A 21,446-nucleotide genomic window follows, 5' to 3' on the forward strand; every position below is an offset into this window, starting at 1 on the left:
ATGTATCTCGTAACATTTCAACTGAAATATGAATACAACAATTCCCATTAAAATGCTTCTTTTTCTCCTGGATATTGTGATCACAATCATACATCCTAATTTGTCTCAGTGATAAGTCTAAATTATTATTAATAAAGAAGAGGAAGCACTTTGGTTAACTGTTGTGGTTTTTAAATGTGTCTTAATAATGAACTAGAATTGGATGAGACTTTCTATTAAATATTTCTGCACATTCATTCAGTTGCACTACAAATATTTGGTTCATTTCTAACAGCAGTAGGCATTCAGGGACATAACATAATAATTTGATACGCTAATATTCATAAAATTAGGTTTTAAACACAGTCCTGTAATGATAATGTAATTTTACCCTTAAACACATGACATCATTAGACATTCTGCACAGATGCGGTAGGCTCCCATGGCAGTGTGCAGTCGCTCCTTACGACAGGAGTGTGTGAAACCATTATGTCATTACTGGCCAGTAATTGACTTGTGTACTGGGCAGCACAAAGAGCCCTTTCAGCAATCAGCACCGTGTTAGCAGGCTGGAGTCACTGACTGGAGTACGAGAGCAGGACCTCATTGTTGGAATTATAAACCTACTGCGTGTGTGTGTCTGTGTGTGTGTGTGCGTGTGTGTGTGTGTGTGTGTGTGTGTGTGTGTCTACAGGACTGCTGTAGCTGTGATTATAAACGAACCGCATGTTAACATATTTCTAGTGTATATTCAGTAATTTGTCGTCTGGGGACAATGAGTTCAATGAAGCTCCTTAACTGAGCTGTCTGTTTAGCTTTGTCTAGAATTGGACTAGTTAAGTGTGTGTGTATCTGTGTGTGTGTGTGTGTGTGTGTGTGTGTGTGTGTGTGTGTGTGTGCTTCTATTGTTAAAATAATCAGTTTTGAAAATGCAGGACTATTATGTAAAACATGTATTTCTGCATTAATTAGATATAAATTAATATCTATACATCAGGGTTTTATGTTGGGTTATTATAATATTTCCATTCTGAATTGTTCCTATTGTATACTTTTTCATTCATGTTTGAATTAAGTACAACAGGGAGCTTTTCTCATTTAGTTCCCAGCTTATTTTTTACCAGTGCTACAATTAATAACTATTTGTATCATTGATTGAAACCTCATCTTTATTCATCATAAATTCCCCGGGTCTTTAAAAACATGAATTAGTCCGACCCGCAATCCAAAATATACATAAACATCGATACCTTAATATATTAAAATGTGTTTTGAGCCACAGTTTGTATATGTCTTACAGTGTGAGCAGCAGCAGACAGAGGGGTCCTCTGGACGGGGGTCCGGCGGTGACTGCGGTTGTCCCACAGGACGATCTGTCCCGAGTAAGTCCCCCCCACCACCAGGTTGGGATGAAACTTGGCAAAGCCCACAGATACTACAGGAGACTGAGAGAGGATGAGATATGAGATTATTCTGGTGTGAGGTCATCTTACAGGAACATTTGTGATACTGAAGGAGAGAATAGAAATGGTTTGATGAGATGAAATGTGGAGATAAAACAGCACACGGTGAGAAAAGAGCAAAAAGAAAGAAAGATATGAAGCGTGACGCGAGACCAAGCGTGAGTAAGAATGAGTGATCAAGGCATCGTGATGGGTGGCGCACATGGGGAGATAGACGCAGAGGGAGATGATGAGTTTGGCTTTGGTGAGGGTCCGCTGAGGAGAGGAGAGAGGGGTGACGCTGGGGCGGAGACCAGACAAAGAGGGGAATTGTAGTCCTCTTTCCCCCAGCCGTTTCACATTACAGCATCAAAACCCCAGCAGCCACTGGAGCGCTCACTGTAGCCTCCATCATGACAAGCGCACCCTTGAACCCCCTCCGTCCCCGATGCCGTGTTTATTGAGTCTTGGTTCCTCTTCAGTGCCCGTCCCAGATGGGCTTCTGCGTACGGCGGCTAGCCTCCCCTGACCCAGAGCCACTGAAGCATCAGCGCTGCGGAGTTATGAGAAAATGTTTCAGCATCGAATCGCTGCAGGAGGGTAAGTGGTGTTATGCATTAACAGATCCGTCCCTCCATCCATCCATCTAGTGAGGCAGCATGTTCTCGTTGAGAGGAACCATAATTTACAGGCGAGACGGGGCCAAGAGAGCACTAAACAAGAAGCTCACAGACAAGCATCCCAATTAAAAACAGTGAAACTATGAACAACATGACGGGTGGATTTCGCAAAAACATTGTTGCCCAATAGGGTCATAGAGTTTGTCAGAAGAACGGGTGATGACAGTTTTAAAGTTCTAGAAAACAGTACGTAGCGATTTTGTGTTCGAAGAACTGCTCTAAAATGGGCTTGAGAGGCAAGGCTTGTCATTACTTATCAGAATCCTAACAAATAAATCACTCTATTCACAAGGCAATGTTGGCATTGTTTCAAATAGTGGGTGGCCTGAAGCCTGATGATCATTTGTATTGGTTGGTTATTGGATATTAATATGATTTTACGAAATCAGTTAAAAGGATAGTCTAATTGTATATTTGATAAACTAAATGCAATTATAGCCACGGGCTCAAGTAACAATTACTATAAATGTCTAGGAGCTGCATAGTTAACCTGTTAAGCCCCAAAGCCACCGTCGGCGGGTCTTTTTTCTTTCACAAAACATTTTTTTATTTATTTGTTTTTTATTTTTATTTTTTTATAAAATATTTTTATTTTTATTTTTTTTATTTGGATGGAATGAATACCTATGGTGATAATTCAATGTAATACATCATTTTTATAGTCTGGTACCTGAAAAAGGTCAAATGGCACTGATGGAACCAGATGTACCCAAATGTGCCGAAAGCTTATTCCGCCTGGAACTTCTTTTTGCTAAACCTCTCTAAAAAGGTCAGATTTAACTTGTTTTGCCTCAATCTTGATACAGGGTACTTATTATATGTTATAGTTTGGATTCATAAAGCTTTTAATCTACCATCCCATCATTCAAGGGTGATTTTCACTATAAGTAATGTTTTTTCTTTAGGCGGAGGTAAGAATTTACCTTTTTTTACTATGTTCCATCTGAATTTACTCTGACTGAGAAAAATCCATATTGATTCTGACACTTCTACATCCAACTCACAGATGTAACCTTGCTTTGATAAAAACAATTATTCATATAACCCTTTTAGAAGTGAAGTTGTAGTCATTTGTTTTGGGCATGTCATTTTCGAGCCTGAAACCTGAAAAACAGGCTCGGGGCTTAACAGGTTAATGTGGATTGTGAAAAAAGTAACACTAAAACAGTACTCCATTTTGAATTTGTAATATTGTTAGGCGGACGTTTAGCTATTTTTCAGCAAATATTTTGGCAGACACGGCTGTGTGGCAATTTGAAGTCAAATCGAAGTGATGTCATTGGGTTTCTTTTTATATTAACTAAATAAACGCTATAAAAGTAGTTTTAAGAAAACAATTAGGGCTCACATGAATCCACCTTTACATCACATGCATGCTTCACGCAGAAGGTATTAATGTGCCAACATGCAATGAGGTCATGGCAGTTTTGGAAAGCAGAAGTTACTACTGTATATAGGTAGGAAATCTTCAAATTGGACTTCATGTTAAAGGAAAAGCCAAACATTTGTTTTATTTTATTTTTTCGTTCCTCTCCCTCACGCTCTCTCCGGCCACCACAGCATGTGCGGAGCCGCCAACTCCAAACCCCAGTTCGTTTTGAAAAGAGACTGGAAAACAAACCCGAGGGAAAGAAAACACTGCACTCTCTTTCTCTTTTTTGTTTCTTCTGAGGAGTCACGGCTTCCAGACGAATGGCTCGGGAGACGCTTCAGATGTCAAGGCTCAAAATAAACTGAACTTTGTGGTGAAGAATAAAGTCGCTCCTCCGCCGGCGAGGAGGAACTCTCTGAAATGTTTATTTACACGGCCGGGAAAAAGGAATTTAGATTTATTAGCATGTATTACCACACACAAGATGGCCATAAGCTATTAATTAAATTACAATTTGCTCTGGATTATTCCTTTTGCTAAATCATAAAAGCTTCATTAAAATAATGTCTAAAACATATATCTGTCCCATGAACATAGAAGCCATTGAAAAGCAATTTGTGTACCATTTTTACAAAATGCCTCGAATGAATACTAAAAAAAAGTATTGAAAACTTTTCAACAGTAAAGCTACTTCACTTCAAATGTCAGGACGACAGCTCTCATACTCAAATACACTTGGGTGAGTCTGCCTTCACCCGGATCACTTTGATATCTAGGAGTTCTGGGATGACCTTTACACTCTGTGGTCGTCTGACAGGCTGCTGTCTGAGGTCTGCCCCCCCCCCCCCAGTCAGACTCCATCAGTGGGCTAATGAACCCGAGACCCTCCTTCTCCATCATCTCTGTGCACAAACACACACATCCACTAACTAGCTTCATACACACACATGGCTGCAACACCACAACTATTTATCAGGCTTCACAAAGACGGGGGAGAGATTTAGCCTCAGGCAGATACAAGGGAGCAGAAAAACAATATCTAAATAGTTGAAGGATAATAAAAGGCTAGTAACATCTCTAAAGCGAGGATAGTTGTTTCCCTTGTTTCCAGTCTGCATGCTAATCTAAGCTAATTGGGTTAACATTTCCCAGACAGGTCAAACTGTTTCTTTAACTCTCTTTCCCTTTCTCTACTAAGCCTTATTTCCATGCCTAAAGAGATTTAACAAAAACACAAGACTGTCATAAAAGTCAGTCATTACACATTTCAATTTTGATGCTGAACTCCAGATTTGTACATCAAATATATGAATACATTTACCTTTAAACTCGCTACAGAGACCTTCCTCTATTTGATCTATTCAGGAAAGATTGATATGACAACATGTTTAAGTATTAACATAATTAAAGACTCAAATCCACAAGCATATACAGACACAAATAGAAAACATCCCCGCTTTGTGATTCTTCCAGCAGTTATCACGCTAAATAAACATCTCTACTCCACATAAGTATTGACAAAGAGAAGCTAAATTAAATCAAGAGCCTCCTCTATTTGCTCCATATGTTAGTTTAACTCCTAAGCCCTATCAGTGTCCCCATCTTAAGAGGAAAAGTCCTGACTAAACTCTGAATCCACTCTTTGAGAAACCACACGTTATGCCATCATTCCCCTCATGTACTGTACTGGCTTAGTGAAAGAACTACTGACAATTAGCCCGGCTTTGTCCCGGTGCACTTTGAGGCGCGTGCCAGCAGCAACATAAAAGCGGTTCTCTCTAAATGCTTCTAATCGTCTGTCACATCGGCACATATGTTTTGTAGCTATATGCCTTTTAAATGTACTGTATGTCATTTGGTGCTGAAATAAGATCAATTTGTCCCGCGCTATAAGGAAGTTTACGATGTAAATTGCGCATTGGGGAATTGGTTGACACTCTAAAGCGGATTCTCAATTTAAATGTCATGTAGGAAATGAATGACTGAGTTTAGAGCTGAATTATGGAGCTCCTAGTTATGATGGATTTCTGTAGTCGTCTTGTTTACTGTATTTTCATTCCTAAACATTTGCTATCAATGAGAGACATCTCACTGTGTGGAAACATAACTCTGTCATCTATGTGTGAAGCTAATACTCCAAATTAAATACAAAAAGGTTTGACATTTTAGATCAGCACAAAGACTGGAAACAGGAAACTGGACTGGACTAATTATTGGACTGTAGCGAGTCATGTTTGAGTTAGTTTTAGATATGATGTATCATGGACAGAGCCGCCTTGCTGTTTACCAGTCTCCAATCTTTCTGTAAAACTGGGTTAACCGCATCGTACCTATTCCACAGACTTAAATGTTATCAATCTTCTCATCTAACTTTTCGAATAAGCATTTCTTCCCATATTAAACCTTTCCTTTAAATCAAATGCAGCCACACTCCTCCTATCCCCCTGCAGCTTCTCTTCATTTTAGATAACTTTGGACGTATGAGTCGCATGCGCACCACATCTGTCTAAATAACACCTCAACAACTCTCGTGTCGGCGATGCTCCCGCTATGATTGCATCTCCATATCGGCGCTGACTTGTTACGGAGCCTGACATTTCATTTCCAAAAGGCAGAGTGGCTCTGTGGATGGTTCTCCTCTCCCATGCAGCGCGGGTCAGACACCTGCCAGGTCATCTCCTGCCAGCGCAGACCGAGAGGATGTGGGGAGTGACAGCTCCCGGAAGAAAAAGCAGCGGAGAGAGAGTCACTTCGGTGTATTTGGCCTCGGATGAATTGTGGAAGTTTTACAGGGCGACACTCTGGCAGTCAGAACAGTGGGTTACATTTCTTTCCTCAGGCAGGATCTGCCGAGTGTGTATGTGTGTGTACATGGGGAGAAACTCACATACACAAAGTATCATCTACCATATCTCACACAGGCTCGCAAGGCTAAGTGCTTCTGGCAGCCCTTATTATATTGATGGGAAGTGTTCTGTAGAGGATAATACACACATGGTAGGCCCTGATGAAAGATGGCACCCAGCAAGGGATTAGGGGGGTACGGAGGAATGACAGAGAGAGAAAGAAAGCTGGAGAGAGACGAACACTCCTTCCTTTGTTGCTTCTTGCGATCCTTCACATTTCCTCGGGCAACAAACTGTTCCTTGAGTCGGCTCGGGACGGCAGAAATAAAGCGAGAGTGGTATGGTGAGAAGAAAGAGGGAGGCGGCGGTGGGGGGGGGTGATCGGGCATGGCAGACAGTATATCCTCCCAAAAGTAGATCCACGCTCCATCCTTTCCCCCCTCCTGCCCCCCCCCCCCCCCCCCCCCCCCCCCCCTTTGCTCACCACACTCATCTGTTTCCCACTCAGCCTTATCAGGACCAGATGGATCTGACTGTCTTCCCTCGCATCCCCGCTCCTCAACCTCCCCCTTCCTCCCCGACCACCTTTCTCCTCCCTTTCTCCCCCTGGCTTCGCTCGTTTATGACACCCCACGGATTTTGTCACTCTGTGGTTTCTGGCAAAGAGAGAGAAATACCGAGCCGAGTCTCAATTTCACCCTGCAAAGAATGAGGAGCGAAAGCATGAGGAAGAGGCTCTGGGAGCAAAAACAGGCCTTTCTCTGCCTCCTAGGGCTCCTATCTCTTTATTTCATATATTTAGTTTGTTGGGCTCATATCTTTTTCTTTTGCCTGTTAGTTGCTTTAATGATGGTTGCGTGTTTGACTTAACCATACACTGCTGTATTCTATTCTGATATTGAACAATAGATTCAGATGCGACAAGTTCTTCCACAGGTCTGTTTTCCAAACACATTTATATCTATTGCAATATTACCACAGAATGTAAAACGGGGCAAATTGAGCAGTTTTAAACTTTGAATTCCTTTTGAAAACTTACTCTAGTTGAAAAACTGGGTAGAATTAGCTATTTGTCAATATTGTTGCCAAAGGTCGACAGTTTCCATACCGATATTAAAACAATACTTCTTTAAATATCTTGGGTAGGAGAGTATATTTTTTCAAAGTTTAACATGTTGGGAAATCTGCTTTCTTGCCGGCAACCTCATTTTAATAGTACCAGAACACACCTGGAAGAAATAATGAAACCACATAAAGTAACCCACTATAAAATAACATCTTAATTAAACAAATAAGGATGTGCTAATAAGTGAGCTTGTATGTGGACTTTCGCTAGCTGTTTTATTTTTTCCAGATCTTACGCTTAAGTAGGTAAACCTGTGGTATCAATCTTCCTAACTAACTCTTTGAAAGTTTGACGCATAATACGTCAAACTTTAAGTAAGGCCCAATTCTCAACAAGTTGGATTTAAGAAGAACTGGTTTCAATATCCAGACTTTTTTTTTGTTGCAAAATGAGACACTGCTTTTTGTACAGCCAAAAAGTTGTACAAATAATCAAATTTACCGCAAAATTCAACCCTAAAACGTTTTTTCCAGAACAAGCTACACATGTTTCCAAATCAACTCCAGTCTCACAGTCGTATATTGCTTCGCTAGCGCTTACAGGAGTTCTCTGCTAAGCTTTCTGAACGCAATGCAGCTTCAACCTCCAGTGTCATTTCACATTGGTTCCAACTTAGAAAAGGCCTGTGAATAATGCTGTTGCAGTGGTCTCTCTTTTCGCTCCCTACCCTCCTTCCCTCCCTCTCTCCTCTCCTCCGCTTCTCTTACTCAACCTTCCTGGAAGTGTCAAAGGCCTAGGGAACAACGCAAGGCAGCACGATATTAATACAAATATGTCTGAGTCCAATGGGATATGACAGCAGCGGCGGGGGTTGTTACAGGGAGGCGTGTGGTTTCGGGGGTTCGGCAGAGGTTTTAAGTCAAACGGGCTCTTTAATGTGGTGTGACTTTGCCCACTTGAGAGGCTGGTGTGAAGTTACAAGATTGGCCCCAACTGGGATGGGGCGATGATGGGTCCAACTGCTGAGACGGCCCTGATGAGGGGAGGCACGCTCAACTGGTACCAGAATCCACAGCAGCGCCCCCTTCCCACTGACGGGTCACACTTCCTCTGTTATGTTACAGATCACTTGGCTGCTGAAGTGGGGTCATGAAACTGCCCCCGGTCATCAAGGGGATGTTTGATATCAGTTATAGTTTATTCGCTGTCTAGAATGAATGAGAATTCAAGATCTGTAAATATAAAACTTGAAATATATATTGAAAACAGCTTAGACATGATTCTTTAATGTCACTTTAAATGGAATTGATTCATCTTGAATTGTTTAGGATCGACGAGGGAACACCATTTGTCAAACCAGGACCTGTCTGTTTAACTGTTGCATTAGAATACAATATTACAACACTGTTGCAGTCAGACACACACTTGTACTCCTCCCAAAATCAACGCCAATTTTTCAACGTTTTACTTTGCACAACACCAGCAAGTCACAGACAATAAATCCCAACAGGGCTAACTGATAAAAAACATTGCCTAATGAGAAATGATGTGTAGTGTCAAGTGTAATTAAACAAGGTCCCTACAAAAGTGAATACAGCTCCAAAACAAATAAAACTGCACCGGACACATTTCTAACCAAAATGTGAACCCTTGTTTAGGATAAAACATTTAAACCCTGAATAGGCGGCTGTACGTTGTTAGGAAGGTCGTTTTTTTTTGCTTTGCTAAGCCCATCCACCAAACTGCACGCGGCCAGGCAAGAAATATAGAAGCCTGACCTCACCAAAACCCCATCTGAAACACGAAGCCTTCTATAAGCCTAGCCTTATACAATAAAGCCCCTGCTGAACCTCAACCACAAACCCTCCAATTCCGACCCTGCACTGTCATTCTTTGGTACCCTTCAAAACACGTGTATGATACTCATTATGTGCACTATAGTATTCAGACATCTACCTAGTATCCATCCAAAAAATAAAACCCACAATAGATGCATAGAGAAAGCCTCCTATCCGTCTGTTCTTTTAGTTTAGTATGGGACGTTGAAGGTGAAAAGAAGAATAGGAAAAAGTAGAGAAAGAGGGGAAGAGGCCCCTGCCCTTGTGGTTTTGGGGGGGTTACTCGGCAGAACATGCTCGCACATTAAGAGCCATTCGATCCACGGCTAACTAGGGAGTCGCGACTCTGTTTGCAAAAGGAAAAGAAGAGAAAAAATGTCTCTTCTCCTCTTCCCTCTCGTCTAACCGCTCCTGTGCTGCTTTCATCCAAATCCAACAGTGACAGGGGAAGTCATGGCTGAGGCACTTGCAACCCCTTCTTTCTATTTCCACTCCATTTTTATTTTATCTTCATTCATCCTCTGTTTATATGGGCACTCCATTACTCCAAGTCCCTGCTCATTTGCGCTCTACTTTCTCTTCCTTTCACTGTTTTTGAGTCATTCACTTTTGTTTCTCCCCGCATGAAAAGAGCATGGCTCAGCCCCAGGCCACACTAACTCACTGACTAACACTGGGGCGGTAGGAAAGTGAGGAGTTTCTGTTCTCTCAGTTTTTCTTCGGTCTTTTCTCCATCTGATATCACTTCATCTAATGCACATCTTTCCAGTAAACACTCACTTACAAAAAAAAACAAATCTCGGCATGTGGACAATTTGACTTTGTTTGAAGAAAGTACTTCGTATGAGTCTGAGAATCAAAAACAAACACAATTGACAATACGTTGTTATGTATACAGATTCTTATTCCTCTGTTTTTCAATGAAAACAGACGCTATTGTATTCCAGTGAGCGCATTTTCACTTACACTCGAGCTCAATTCACCTCTGTTGTACACATTAGCAGCTGAATGCACCCTTAATATAAACTGAGCATTTTATCAGCTGCTCACACAAACATCCTTGAACCCCAACGTCTAATATTTATTACTGGTGATCCACAAATAAGCATGCTCAGAAACCGCATTGTTAATAAAGTCAGATGTACTGTGAATACTTCGTCAGAGAACCACATGGAAAAACGACTGAATCCTACAGCGACAAAATCCCTCGCTGTAATCTATCCTTAAGACCACATGGATTTTAGCAGCGGCATCAATTATGGTGCAGTGAAAGAACCGAGTGCTTTAAAAGTCCATTATGGAGCGAGACTTGTATAGCGAGCTAGATATTGAAATATTTCCACGCAGAGTGCGGTCTTCTGGAGTGTGTGGTTCTGTATGTGTTCGACAAAAAAAGATTTCCTCTGTTTAAACGAAGCCTAAATGTGAAAGTATGTGTGTGCATTTTATTTCTGAGCAATGAGGTGAATGCCTGTGACTTTAATACTTTTACAGGTGTATTTCCAAATGTGCAGTGACGTGTATGAGGAAAATTTGTCAATTATTGGGGAAACCCGGCACTGCTGACATTAGACGCAGCATCAACGTGGGTGGGCTTACACACACATGTGGCAGCGTTGGATTAGGAAGTGGTAGGCCACATCATTTAACTAGCAAGACGTCTCTATACGGCCTCGCCTGTCTCGCGGGAGCCGTGAAGCCCTCACACCCAATCCTTCTATCCCTCTCTCCTCCCTCCCGTTTTCTCAGTGTCACTTGTTATTAGCATCTCACCCATCATTGAGTTTCTTTCCAAACCAAAACCTACGTTTTTGCCATTAAAACTGGCCTGCAGTGGCACCGTTCAGCTTTAATCCAATCTGGAGGGTCAAATAAGCGCTTGTGGTGCTGCCTTTCATTTCCCTTTGCTTCACTCGCTACTATTCAGTCACAAAGGGGCTCTCATTATAGGGTAGAAAAGAGGAAAAAGCTGGAGCTGTTGGGTTGCCATTTAAGGTATGAAAAGAGGTGAGAGGAAGATGGAGCATGATTTGTTCTTTATTTTGTAGGTTCGTTGCAGATGTTTGTATACTTGCAACTAAACACCCACAAAACATAGGAGAAATTAAATAATGAAAATGAACACCTTCCTTACATGTCCTGAAATCATATCTGCCATCATATTTTGTAGTTGTGAAAATATGTGTACAAGTACCTGACAGTGATAGATGTACTCAGGTGTGGCCTTCTTAAATTTCATGTTCCATACTAAAGCAACACCATCCGGTTCATGAGGAGCATCCTCATTATTGTTGTAAGAGGCAACCAGCAGCTCTGGATACTGAAAGAGAGAGACAGAGGGATGAACATATAAGTATGAAAGTGATGCTCAACACCTGCATGTTTGCTGCAAGACTTTAGGAAGCATCGTTTTGGATGTATTCATTTTAAATGTACATTGACACACACATAGCTGCAGGCCTCACCTGAGGGGACCAGTCGAGGCAGGTGATCACGCGATGTTTGGACCAGTGTTCATCGTAGAAAACTCGGCTGAAGGACAGACTGGAGCCGCTACCCAAGTCTCTGAAAAAACACAGTAAATATATCATGAAATATCCTGCCAAGAAAATAATGTGCCTTCAGTCTGCAGGGGTCGGTTCAAGGTTCAAGGTTCAAGGTTCAAGGTTTTTATTTAGTCATACGAACACAGCTACAGTGTAGTTATGTCGATGAAAATCTTGTGTCACAGGCTTCTCCAACAGTGCAACACAAAACACAGATAAACAGAACAATATAGTGCAAGTAAATAGTAAATAGTCAATACAAAAAGAAAAATAGTTTAAAAAAGTGAAATAGTGAAATAGTGCAATAAGAGTCTATATGCAAGTTATTGGAATATGATATATTAGATAAATAGATAAATTATTTCTAAGTAGCAGCCAGATGAATGTTATGGATGTTGTTTCAGCAGTGCAGGTGTTTAACAGTCTTATTGCCTGTGGGATGAAACTGTCCCTGAGTTGTGGTCACTGCTGGGGTGCCTCCAATCTGGAAATCCACACTGTGTATTCGAAATAGTCAGATTGTTGCATAATTTCAGTAAGCTGTTTTGTATTTTGTGTCTATTTGTTCATTGCAACTCAGTCAATTACAACATTACATTACATTACATTGCATTTAGCTGACGCTTTTATCCAAAGCGACTTACAATAAGTGCATTCGACCAAGAAGATACAAACTTGAAGAAAACAGAAGTAAGATAAGTACATCAGGTTTCATGGAGCCAAAACATTTCAAGTGCTACTCAACTGGCTTTAGATAAGCCAGTCCTTTGTTAGTATACAAGTGCTTTGTTAGTATGTAAGTGCTGAGTTAGTATATAAGTGCTTTTTATTTTGTTATTTATTTTCTTTTTAATTGTATTGCTCGAAGTTGAGTCGAAAGGGATGAGTTTTTAGTCTGCGCCGGAAGATGTGTAAGCTTTCTGCTGTCTTGATGTCAATGGGGAGCTCATTCCACCATTTTGGAGCCAGGATAGCAAACCGACGTGTTTTTGCTGATGGGAACTTGGGTCCTCCTCGCAGTGCGGGTGCAGCGAGCCGTTTGGCCGATGCAGAGCAGAGTGCTGGGGTGTATGGTTCAACAAACATTGTTCACTATTCACTGTGAATGATCCCCTTTGTCTGCAGTGCTACATCAGATTGAATGGTGGTTAAGTTGTTACAATTACATTTAAAAACAATGGAAACGGTGAAAAGGAGAGTACTGATGTTGAGCCTGTTTTAGAAATAATCTCTATTTGACCAAAGGCTTGATGCTTAACTGTGGCTGCAGTGGTCAAAGTCAAAGTTAGAAGCATTTTTATATAATAGCAGAGCAGTATACTAACACATCTTTGCATTTCAAACTTCAACCGACACTTTGATAACCTACAACTGTTCGGATTGCAAGACGAGATGATGGATGTCAGTTTCCCCCTGAGAGGGTGACATCAGCAGGAAAACATGCATTTTGAAGAACAAAGGAGTTCCCGGGACCCTAAAGTGTCACAGTGGGCATGAGTCAGTCTTTGCACATTTCCTAGTTTGAGGCACGCAAGCAAACACACACACACACACATGTGCTCTCACAGCCAAACACAGACTCTCCCTCCTCCCTTCCAAGCTCACCCCTCCTTGTCCTCCAGGTCCCGGCCGCTGTAGTCGAAGAAGATGTTTCCGTCTTCGGCCAGAGCTCTCTCCATCACCCGGATGCTGCAGTCGAAGAAACTCTGAAAGTCTGAAGAGTGCAGGATCTGCTGCCTCTCCTCCTCCGTCAGCTCTCTCAGAACTGGAAAGGAGCCTGGTGAAAGGAACATTTCATAAAGACAAGAGCATGAGAGAAACAGTTATTCACACATTATGCACAGCGCACCCCGGAAAACGTGGGTTTAACATCTTAAAACTTTGCATTTCTTTTGTCCGACCAATCTTCCAAATTCCAAAGATATTACATTTATTTTTATTATAAAACAAGAGAAAAACCTTCCTCACCAAGTAGCTACAAGTAGGGAACGTTGACAATACATTTAGCTGACTTATGTTTTATCAATGTACTTTATTTCTTGCAAAAGTTTATTATCAGTACTAATAACATTTTCTCTTTTCCTTTTTATACCTAAAATATAAAATTGCCCAATCCTTTGTTGCATTATTTAAGAGAAACAAATAATAAATCATCTCAATAGTGCATTTAAAACTGTAATAAGTCAATAGTATTTGATGTGACCTACAAAATACAGGTATGTGCTTTTGATTTTAAATAGCTGAACCACACTTTCGCTCTGTACCGTTCAAAAGGGTTTTTACTAAGACATTTCTATATTTTGAAACTCAACTAAGACATCTGTATTTACACTACTCTAATGATTGTGACAACCTACTTTTAATAACTGAAAATAGTTAAAATACCTGGCTGTGTATGACTTGAATGCATTATAAAGAAAAAAGGGCTTCCGATGTCAGATTAACATTCACTTCATCTCTATCAAAACCAGGATCCCATCAAGGACATAATAAACTACAAACAGTTCCTAATGCATCTTTTCTAATAAAACCCTACAGTAAGAAGTTCATAAACAAGAGAAAAAACAAAGCGTCCCGCCTCCCTTTGAACGTAATGGCTGCACAGCACGGCGTCCGGGTTTTGAAGTCACTGTCCCCAAGCACACATGCGATTTTTACACACACAGGCACGCACAAACACACATATATCGACCTTTACCCTGCCTCTTGACTTTGATCCCCCCCCCCATCCCTTTGTATTTCTTACGAGTTGTCAGAAAAGACCCAGTGATTCGAGTGGCAGAGATCAAAGGCCAGACCTTCTAATAGGCCAGGATGGAGAGGAGACGGATGACTTTGTGTTTATGAGTGTGTGCGTGCATACATCTGACTATGTGTGTGTGTGTGTGTTTGAGTCACATTCAGTGCCGTCAGGAGTGTGTTATGAGTCTGAATACGAATATGTCTTTCCATCTGTGTTTTTATCACATGTTGTATTTTAATCAAGCCAACACAACACAAACGCTCCACATACACACACGCGCTTCTCCATTCCTCTCCTCTTTGAAGTGTGGTCAGGGGGGGGTCAAGTGACAGGTTTTTAATCAGTGCTGACCCCTACATGCCATGGAGCTGATATGCTGGACCCGCCTTAACCCCCACCATAATCACCCCCGTCCTTCCATCTGATAAACCCACTGACTGGCAGAGGGTGTCACACACAAGTGGCCGTGATTCGTGACAGTTTCAAAAACAACATGAGAGAAGTCTAGGAAAAGAACTAGAGGGTAAAGAATGTTATGTTTTTCTGTCTGCAGAAATTCAGGGCACAATTGCTACATAAAGTTAATTAATAAACACAAATAAATGAACTCAAATGTGTTTGCAGATGCATTTTATTTCATCAAATAACTATTTATTTCTTAAACTGTACTGTAACTTTTATGGTTTTATTGCATGCCTGTTTTATTCAAATTAGTGTTTAATGTTTCACATTGTATTTAAATGTCCTTTTATTACGCACTTTTTTGCACTTTGTTGCTATGCTTTAAATGTTTTAAAGCATCATTGTTGCTCTAATGTGCTTTGTATTTAAACATGCAGGAGGAAACCTACAAAAGAAAATACACCAGAATAAATAAGGTGATTACGGATCTCTAAAATGCTAATAGCTGAACATGTTTACCCTCCAATAATGGATTCATCCTTTGTACCTTCTTTGTTTTCTCTGTTGTCATCTTCATCCTGTTGCTCCGACTCGGGGCCTGGCTTCGCCTCCATCATCTCCTCATCTTCCTCTTCCTCCTCTACTGAGAGAGAGTAAAAGAAAGAAAGAGAGAGAGAGCACTCATGTAAATCAACAGCTGTTCCAATTTTCCTCTACCTCCCGCTGTGTCCTGCCTTCCCCCCCTTCTTAGCAAAATAATCATTCCCAGACAAGCACCGACGTACACCTGACTAACTAACATTCTGTCCAAATGGGTTTCATTTACAAACACACGCACTGCTGGGTTTTTTCAAAAAACACAAAATGTCAAGCATTCAAGCTGCAGAGATATTACACTTGCATATGTTTACTAAGTATACATTGTAATATAAAATGAAACAAGCTTGTAAACGTATCCGTATGGTCTGCATATGTGCAAACAAATATAACACACAAAAACACACAGAGACGGACAGCAGGAAATGTCAGAGTTCTGTTCACTCTTTCACCTTTGACCCAAAAGGAAAAAGATCCATTGGTGTGTGTGTGCGTGTGCGTGCGTGTGTGTGCACGTGCGTGTGTGAAGGGGATTCCCTCTGCATTCCCTCTAATCAGGCTCAGCAATTATTTGCCTCTCCAGGATGTATTGTAAGTATGTGCAGTGTGTGTGTGTGTGTGTGTGTGTGTGTGTGTGTGTGTGTGTGTGCGTGCGTGTTTGGGAGGTGGTGGGGTTCAAGTATGAAGGGTTACTGTCAACATAGGCACCTGCTTGTCAGCTACTCCCCCCCCCCCCCCCCCCAACAAGCCCTCACTCCCCTCGGGGTGTGTGTTGGTAACCCTTACCAACCTCTCCTCCTCTTTTCTGTTGCTCCTTCCCTCCGAAACAGATGCTTAGATTTTTTTGGGGGCCCCTCTCAGTAGACCTCTTAACACCCTGACACCGTGACCAGACACCTGTGGTCTGCCAACACACACGCTGCACACATACGATCTGTCTTTCCCTCTCTCTCCAACACACACATCCCGGGGCCCACGCCTGTAGAGCCAGGGGTGGCGAGGGGTTAACTGGCGCAGGGTCAAGCTGACAACAGTGGCTCAGTGCAGCGGGAGGAAGTGACTACATCACACTCTCAGACGTGTCATGTCTCTCTCTCACACACACACAGAAACACACACTCACGGGATGTGTTTAACTCAGCTGGAGTATGGCCCGGGGCACTGTTAAAACCACTTGCTGAAGCACTGCTCTTGCACCGGACGAACTGTCTATTCATCACTTGGACTCGCCTAAGCTTTTGATAAACTCACTGCTGCTCTTTAAAAAGGTACAAATTTGATTATAATGGTGGAGTGATCTCATCAATATGATTGGGATCACTTCTGGCTTTAATTTACTTACATTTTTCCTTTTCTCACCCGTTTTCTTTTTTTTTCTACCAAATGTTTGATATATGACTTTCTTACTGTACATAATAAATCACTAAGCCATATCAAATGCATGCCGGTGAGGCTCAGTCCAAGTAAGTGGTTAACAGTCAGCAGTAGTGATCCAAACACCAGTGACCCACCAGTATGGAGGAGAAACCAGAGAAAAAACAGACAGGCAGGCTGCCAGACTAGCTCCATGTCTGAGCTGCCAAAACAGCCAGGCAAACAGACGCACAGGAATACCCTTCATTCAGGCCTTTTGTCATCCATTGATGGATCAGTTTATACATTTTGATTTGTTCAGATATTGTTTTCTTGTCATCTATCAGTCTCATCACTATTCCTCTCCACAAACTGCTGTCATTACTCTGATATGGCTTTAGGATGTGAACAGAAATGTGGGGTCCTGCTAATAAGATGCATAACTAATTTATATTCTTAAATGTTTTCCTTGACCTTATGTGACCGGTCCGCTGGTTGGAATGTGTGGTGATGGTGATGGGAGGAGCGTCAGTAGAGGAGAGAGAGACCACATTGAGGAGCGGTCAAACTGTCAACCCCCGGGACCACAGGACTCTGGAGCAAGGCAGCGTGATTCATGGCCTATGGGTTACCTCACTGAGGGGAGACGGTCCAATTCCCGTATGAAGATACTGCTGATGTCGTTGCCAGCGGCAATGCATCAAGTTGTTCTGTCAGAGTCCCCGCACCAAAAATATCCTGGCTATTTCCTTTGGATGGACATTTTTAGGGGTACATGTTTATGTATGTAAGTAAAGCAAAAGCTCCATTGCGGTAAATGATACTGGAAAGTAGGATCCATGGGTTGGAAATGATGATATAAAAGTTTTTTTAAATGTACATGCAAACACACACAGAGCCACTACAGGGTGTACTGATGTGTTGCAGAAGAAGCAGGGAGGGGAAATCAAAAGAGACAATCTTCCACAGTTAGAGTGTGTCTGCTTGCTACCCTGTAAGTATCCACACACTTTCTTATTTCCACCTCTTTCCAGTCACGGGATGCTTTCTCTTTCCACCTGCCGCTTAATACCGCTCCTCACCGCGGGACAACAGGTTAACTGGTGTCCTCCCCCTCGCCGTAGACGGGGGTCCACCTTGATGAAACACCGCTTGGGGGCTCCTGTTTTGGCCGACTACACACCCGGGGTAATGATATCCTCCGTAGCCCGGGGCCGCCGCATCTGGCTGCCTCAATCTTCCCCCGGCTGCTTACTCATGCTGACCATGCCCAGTCAATTCTGCACAACCCAGCAGGTATGAAGACACACAGACTCACAGTGTGGAGATACACACACAAGTACACACAAACAAATGTGTAAAGGTGGTTTGTAAATGTGTATGTACACACACACACACACACACATACACAGAAACACACACAAACAGAGAATGTCTGAATTTGTGAAATTGTTTGGAAACACAGAAATAGGACATACTGCAACAAAATGGATGGCAGTAACAACAGAGCCTTTCATATGCCTTGTAGGCTCTGCATGAGTAACACTAGAAACTGGCCAATGTGTGGTCATTTAGGGCTGAAAAAATTATAAAATATATGATTGTATATTTTTCTAATGGACCTATCCATTCCAAAACATATCCCAGTAAGAGGATTGAGTATCTGCCATCATTATTCATGTTATTTGACATAAAAATCATTCCATTAAAGGCACTGCAGTGAGATCTACAGGCTTTAAATGAAGGAGAAAGGGAACAGTGGTACCAGATCGGTGCTTGGCATACACAGATAGTTAAGGTTAACAAAATGATTGTTTCCAAATGTATGATTTCAAGCATATTATGATAAGAAACTAGAACTATTAGAAACATCGTTATTTAAAGAGCTGCACTGGCAATTATTTTCATTATTGATTAATATGTTGATTATTGTTTCCATTCATCACTTGGTCTTTAAAATTAAAATAAAAACAGCAATGACATTTTACCAGGTTCCATGTTGACATTTTAAAATTGCTAGTTTAGACCAACCAACAGCCAAAGTATTAAGCTAAATATCATAAAAGGCTTAATATTCACAATGGCTGGATTGAATATTTCTTTCTCTTTTTGAAGAGAATAAAGTAACCATAGCGGTGCATAGAAAGATTATGGCTGATTTTTTCTCAATAAAACAATCAAGATATTGCTCTTTAATTTTGTCAACAACAACACTGTTTTCTTTTATTGTCTATGTAACAAAGCACCATTTGCTGGTTCTTCCAAAGCAAAATATATGTTTGCTTATAGCACAGGGTGAAATAGTCCAAGTGAGAGTAATGTTTTGATCTGTTTGTTTGATAAAGAAAACATAGTCTTAATGAAGGCTGATACACCGCTGGGAGTTCCATTAGCTTAAACATCTTGTATTATTTCACAGTAGGCAGCTAGTTGTAAAGATACTGACAGCATATAAAAGACGTACACACTCACACACACACACCATCTTCTGCTCCCCTTTGGCTAGTATATAAAGCACAATGGCACGGAGTGTCACAGCAATAATGTGTTAGCATGTGTTCTGTTAGGGATCAAAGCATCCGCTAACCTTTTTTTCTGAACCCAATCCACATTAAGTGCTGGTGTGCTGAAATGTGTTAGCGCAAGCTTGGAGCGATTGGCATGGTTATCAAAGAGCTGCGGGTGTGTGTGTGTGTGTGTGTGTGTGTGTGTGTGTGTGTGTGTGTGTGTGTGTGTGTGTGTGTGTGTGTGTGTGTGTGTGTGTGTAAGCCGTGGTGCTGTAAAAAGCACGACCAATTATTTTAGCCGGGCCGGCTAAAATAATTGGATGGCCTACCTGCCTGTCAGCCTTCCATCTCGTGCACAAACTTATCTCGTGCCCTCATTGGTCATGTGCACGTTCGTGTGTGTTGGAGGAGGGGCTCTGTAAGGAAGTCTGAAGGAAGCGGCAGATTTTTTTCGGCTGCGTACTTTCAAATTCTAGCGCACTCCAGCTGGTTTCTACATTCTTACCTACCCTACCTTTAAGCCACCTACAAAGTCAGTCAAATGTAGAGTAATTTCTTGTTCAATACTTTTCCCCAGCTATACATGCAGACCATTTTATTAAGATAGAAGTGAAGATGCATAAAATGTCAGGCACTGATAACCCTTTACAACCGTATGCTTGTGATGTGTTAATTGTATTCAGTTTTTGCATTTCCTTTTTGTGTTTAATAGAAAAATAATGCTTAAAATTCATCATGGTTCATCAAGTTATGATTACCACAGTAGGGGTAAAGTATTCGCCCCACACACACACTTCCTCACACTGATCAAAAACTGTGTGTGTGTGTGTGTGTGTGTGTGTGTGTGTGTGTGTGTGTGTGTGTGTGTGTGTGTCTGTGTTTGGAGGTGAGGATGAGACCGGGCTCCAAGTCTGTCATCAACTACAATATGGGGGCAGAGCCGCAGACTTATCGTAGCAGTATGGAGGTGACTGCGAAACTGAGTCACGCACAATCAAAGTTGACAGAGTTTTTATAAATCTCTATTGTATTAATCACAAAGAAAGATGAATACTGATATGATATGGAGGAGGCGGCGGTAACAGGAAGAGGGAAAGATGAATCCAGCAGGATTTTGGGGGCTCCCACGCACTGGAAATAACCCTACAACATGTCACACACATTCATATGGACACACACTGACACACACATAGAGTTCGCAGGGGTTCTGGGAGGTTGGCTGTTGGGCGGACCACAACACAAGCACTATGCAGAGGAGTAGGAGGAGGCTGACATGACTTGAAAGGCTTCTCTAATGTGGCCCTGGCACGACACACACACAGACACACACACATGCATCAACTTCACTGAGAACAACTCATATTGTTAGAGTAGAGACAGTCGCAACACACTCACACTACATCGTCTTCACCTCTGCACACATTACAAATGACCTGAGGCATCGGGGGAATTTTCTCATTTTAATTCACCCCACCTCCAGTAATATAATCCTTGATATCAAAGCACCAAAAAAACCCACAATCATTTTATACGCGTGAAATAATGACATAGTAGGTCACAAATAAAATGATGCAATTCTAAGATAAATCATAGATGATATGACATGGGGAATTACTTCTGCAATAAAAAAAAATTCAAAAGTAATCTATACTCAAGTATACAGTAGGATGATGTACAAATCTAGAAAATAATAAAATACTGCACTTCTTCTCAATCCTTTAAGGTTTTTTTTTTAGACCAACAAGTGTTTTGCTTTGGGACACTTAAGGGGAACTCATGGCCTATTTTGAGTATAAACCTACAGTAAATGCCCTTACCCACTCTCAAGTCTTCATAAACTGTCCGGGCAACCTAAAACAGATCACTACGTTTTGTTAACAGTTTGCGCAAAGATCAGTTGTTCTGAACAGACAAGCACTGCCAACATTTTAGGGAGCTCAGTGGGTCAGGTTGGACAGCAAATTGATGGGTTAGAGCGAGCCGTGCAGTGAAGTCGAACAGATCATTTGCTGAGAGGTGAGAGGGCAGGAGTTTTACAGATCTGTTGAAGTTCAGTACAGACAATACAGACGGTA

General features: G+C 41.6%; 1 protein-coding gene across 7 annotated transcripts in view; it reads right to left on the bottom strand.

Annotated features, from left to right (window-relative positions):
- LOC117478390 (cytoplasmic dynein 1 intermediate chain 1) overlaps window positions 1-21,446 on the bottom strand; it is a 53,851-nt gene that overhangs the window by 14,035 nt on the left and 18,370 nt on the right. For 5 of the 7 annotated variants that reach the window (XM_034125410.1, XM_034125406.1, XM_034125412.1 and 2 more), the window contains exons 8-12: window positions 15,462-15,557; window positions 13,375-13,546; window positions 11,689-11,788; window positions 11,418-11,543; window positions 1,278-1,424 (exon numbers count right to left, since the gene is read on the bottom strand). In XM_034125410.1, coding sequence (XP_033981301.1) covers window positions 1,278-1,424; window positions 11,418-11,543; window positions 11,689-11,788; window positions 13,375-13,546; window positions 15,462-15,557 — 641 coding nt within the window. The remainder of the gene's footprint in view (window positions 1-1,277; window positions 1,425-11,417; window positions 11,544-11,688; window positions 11,789-13,374; window positions 13,547-15,461; window positions 15,558-21,446) is intronic. The other 2 variants (XM_034125413.1, XM_034125409.1) reach the window with 1 other exon arrangement.

Source organism: Trematomus bernacchii, unplaced genomic scaffold, assembly GCF_902827165.1.
Source record: "Trematomus bernacchii unplaced genomic scaffold, fTreBer1.1, whole genome shotgun sequence".
In the NCBI taxonomy this organism is placed as follows: Eukaryota; Metazoa; Chordata; class Actinopteri; order Perciformes; family Nototheniidae; genus Trematomus; species Trematomus bernacchii.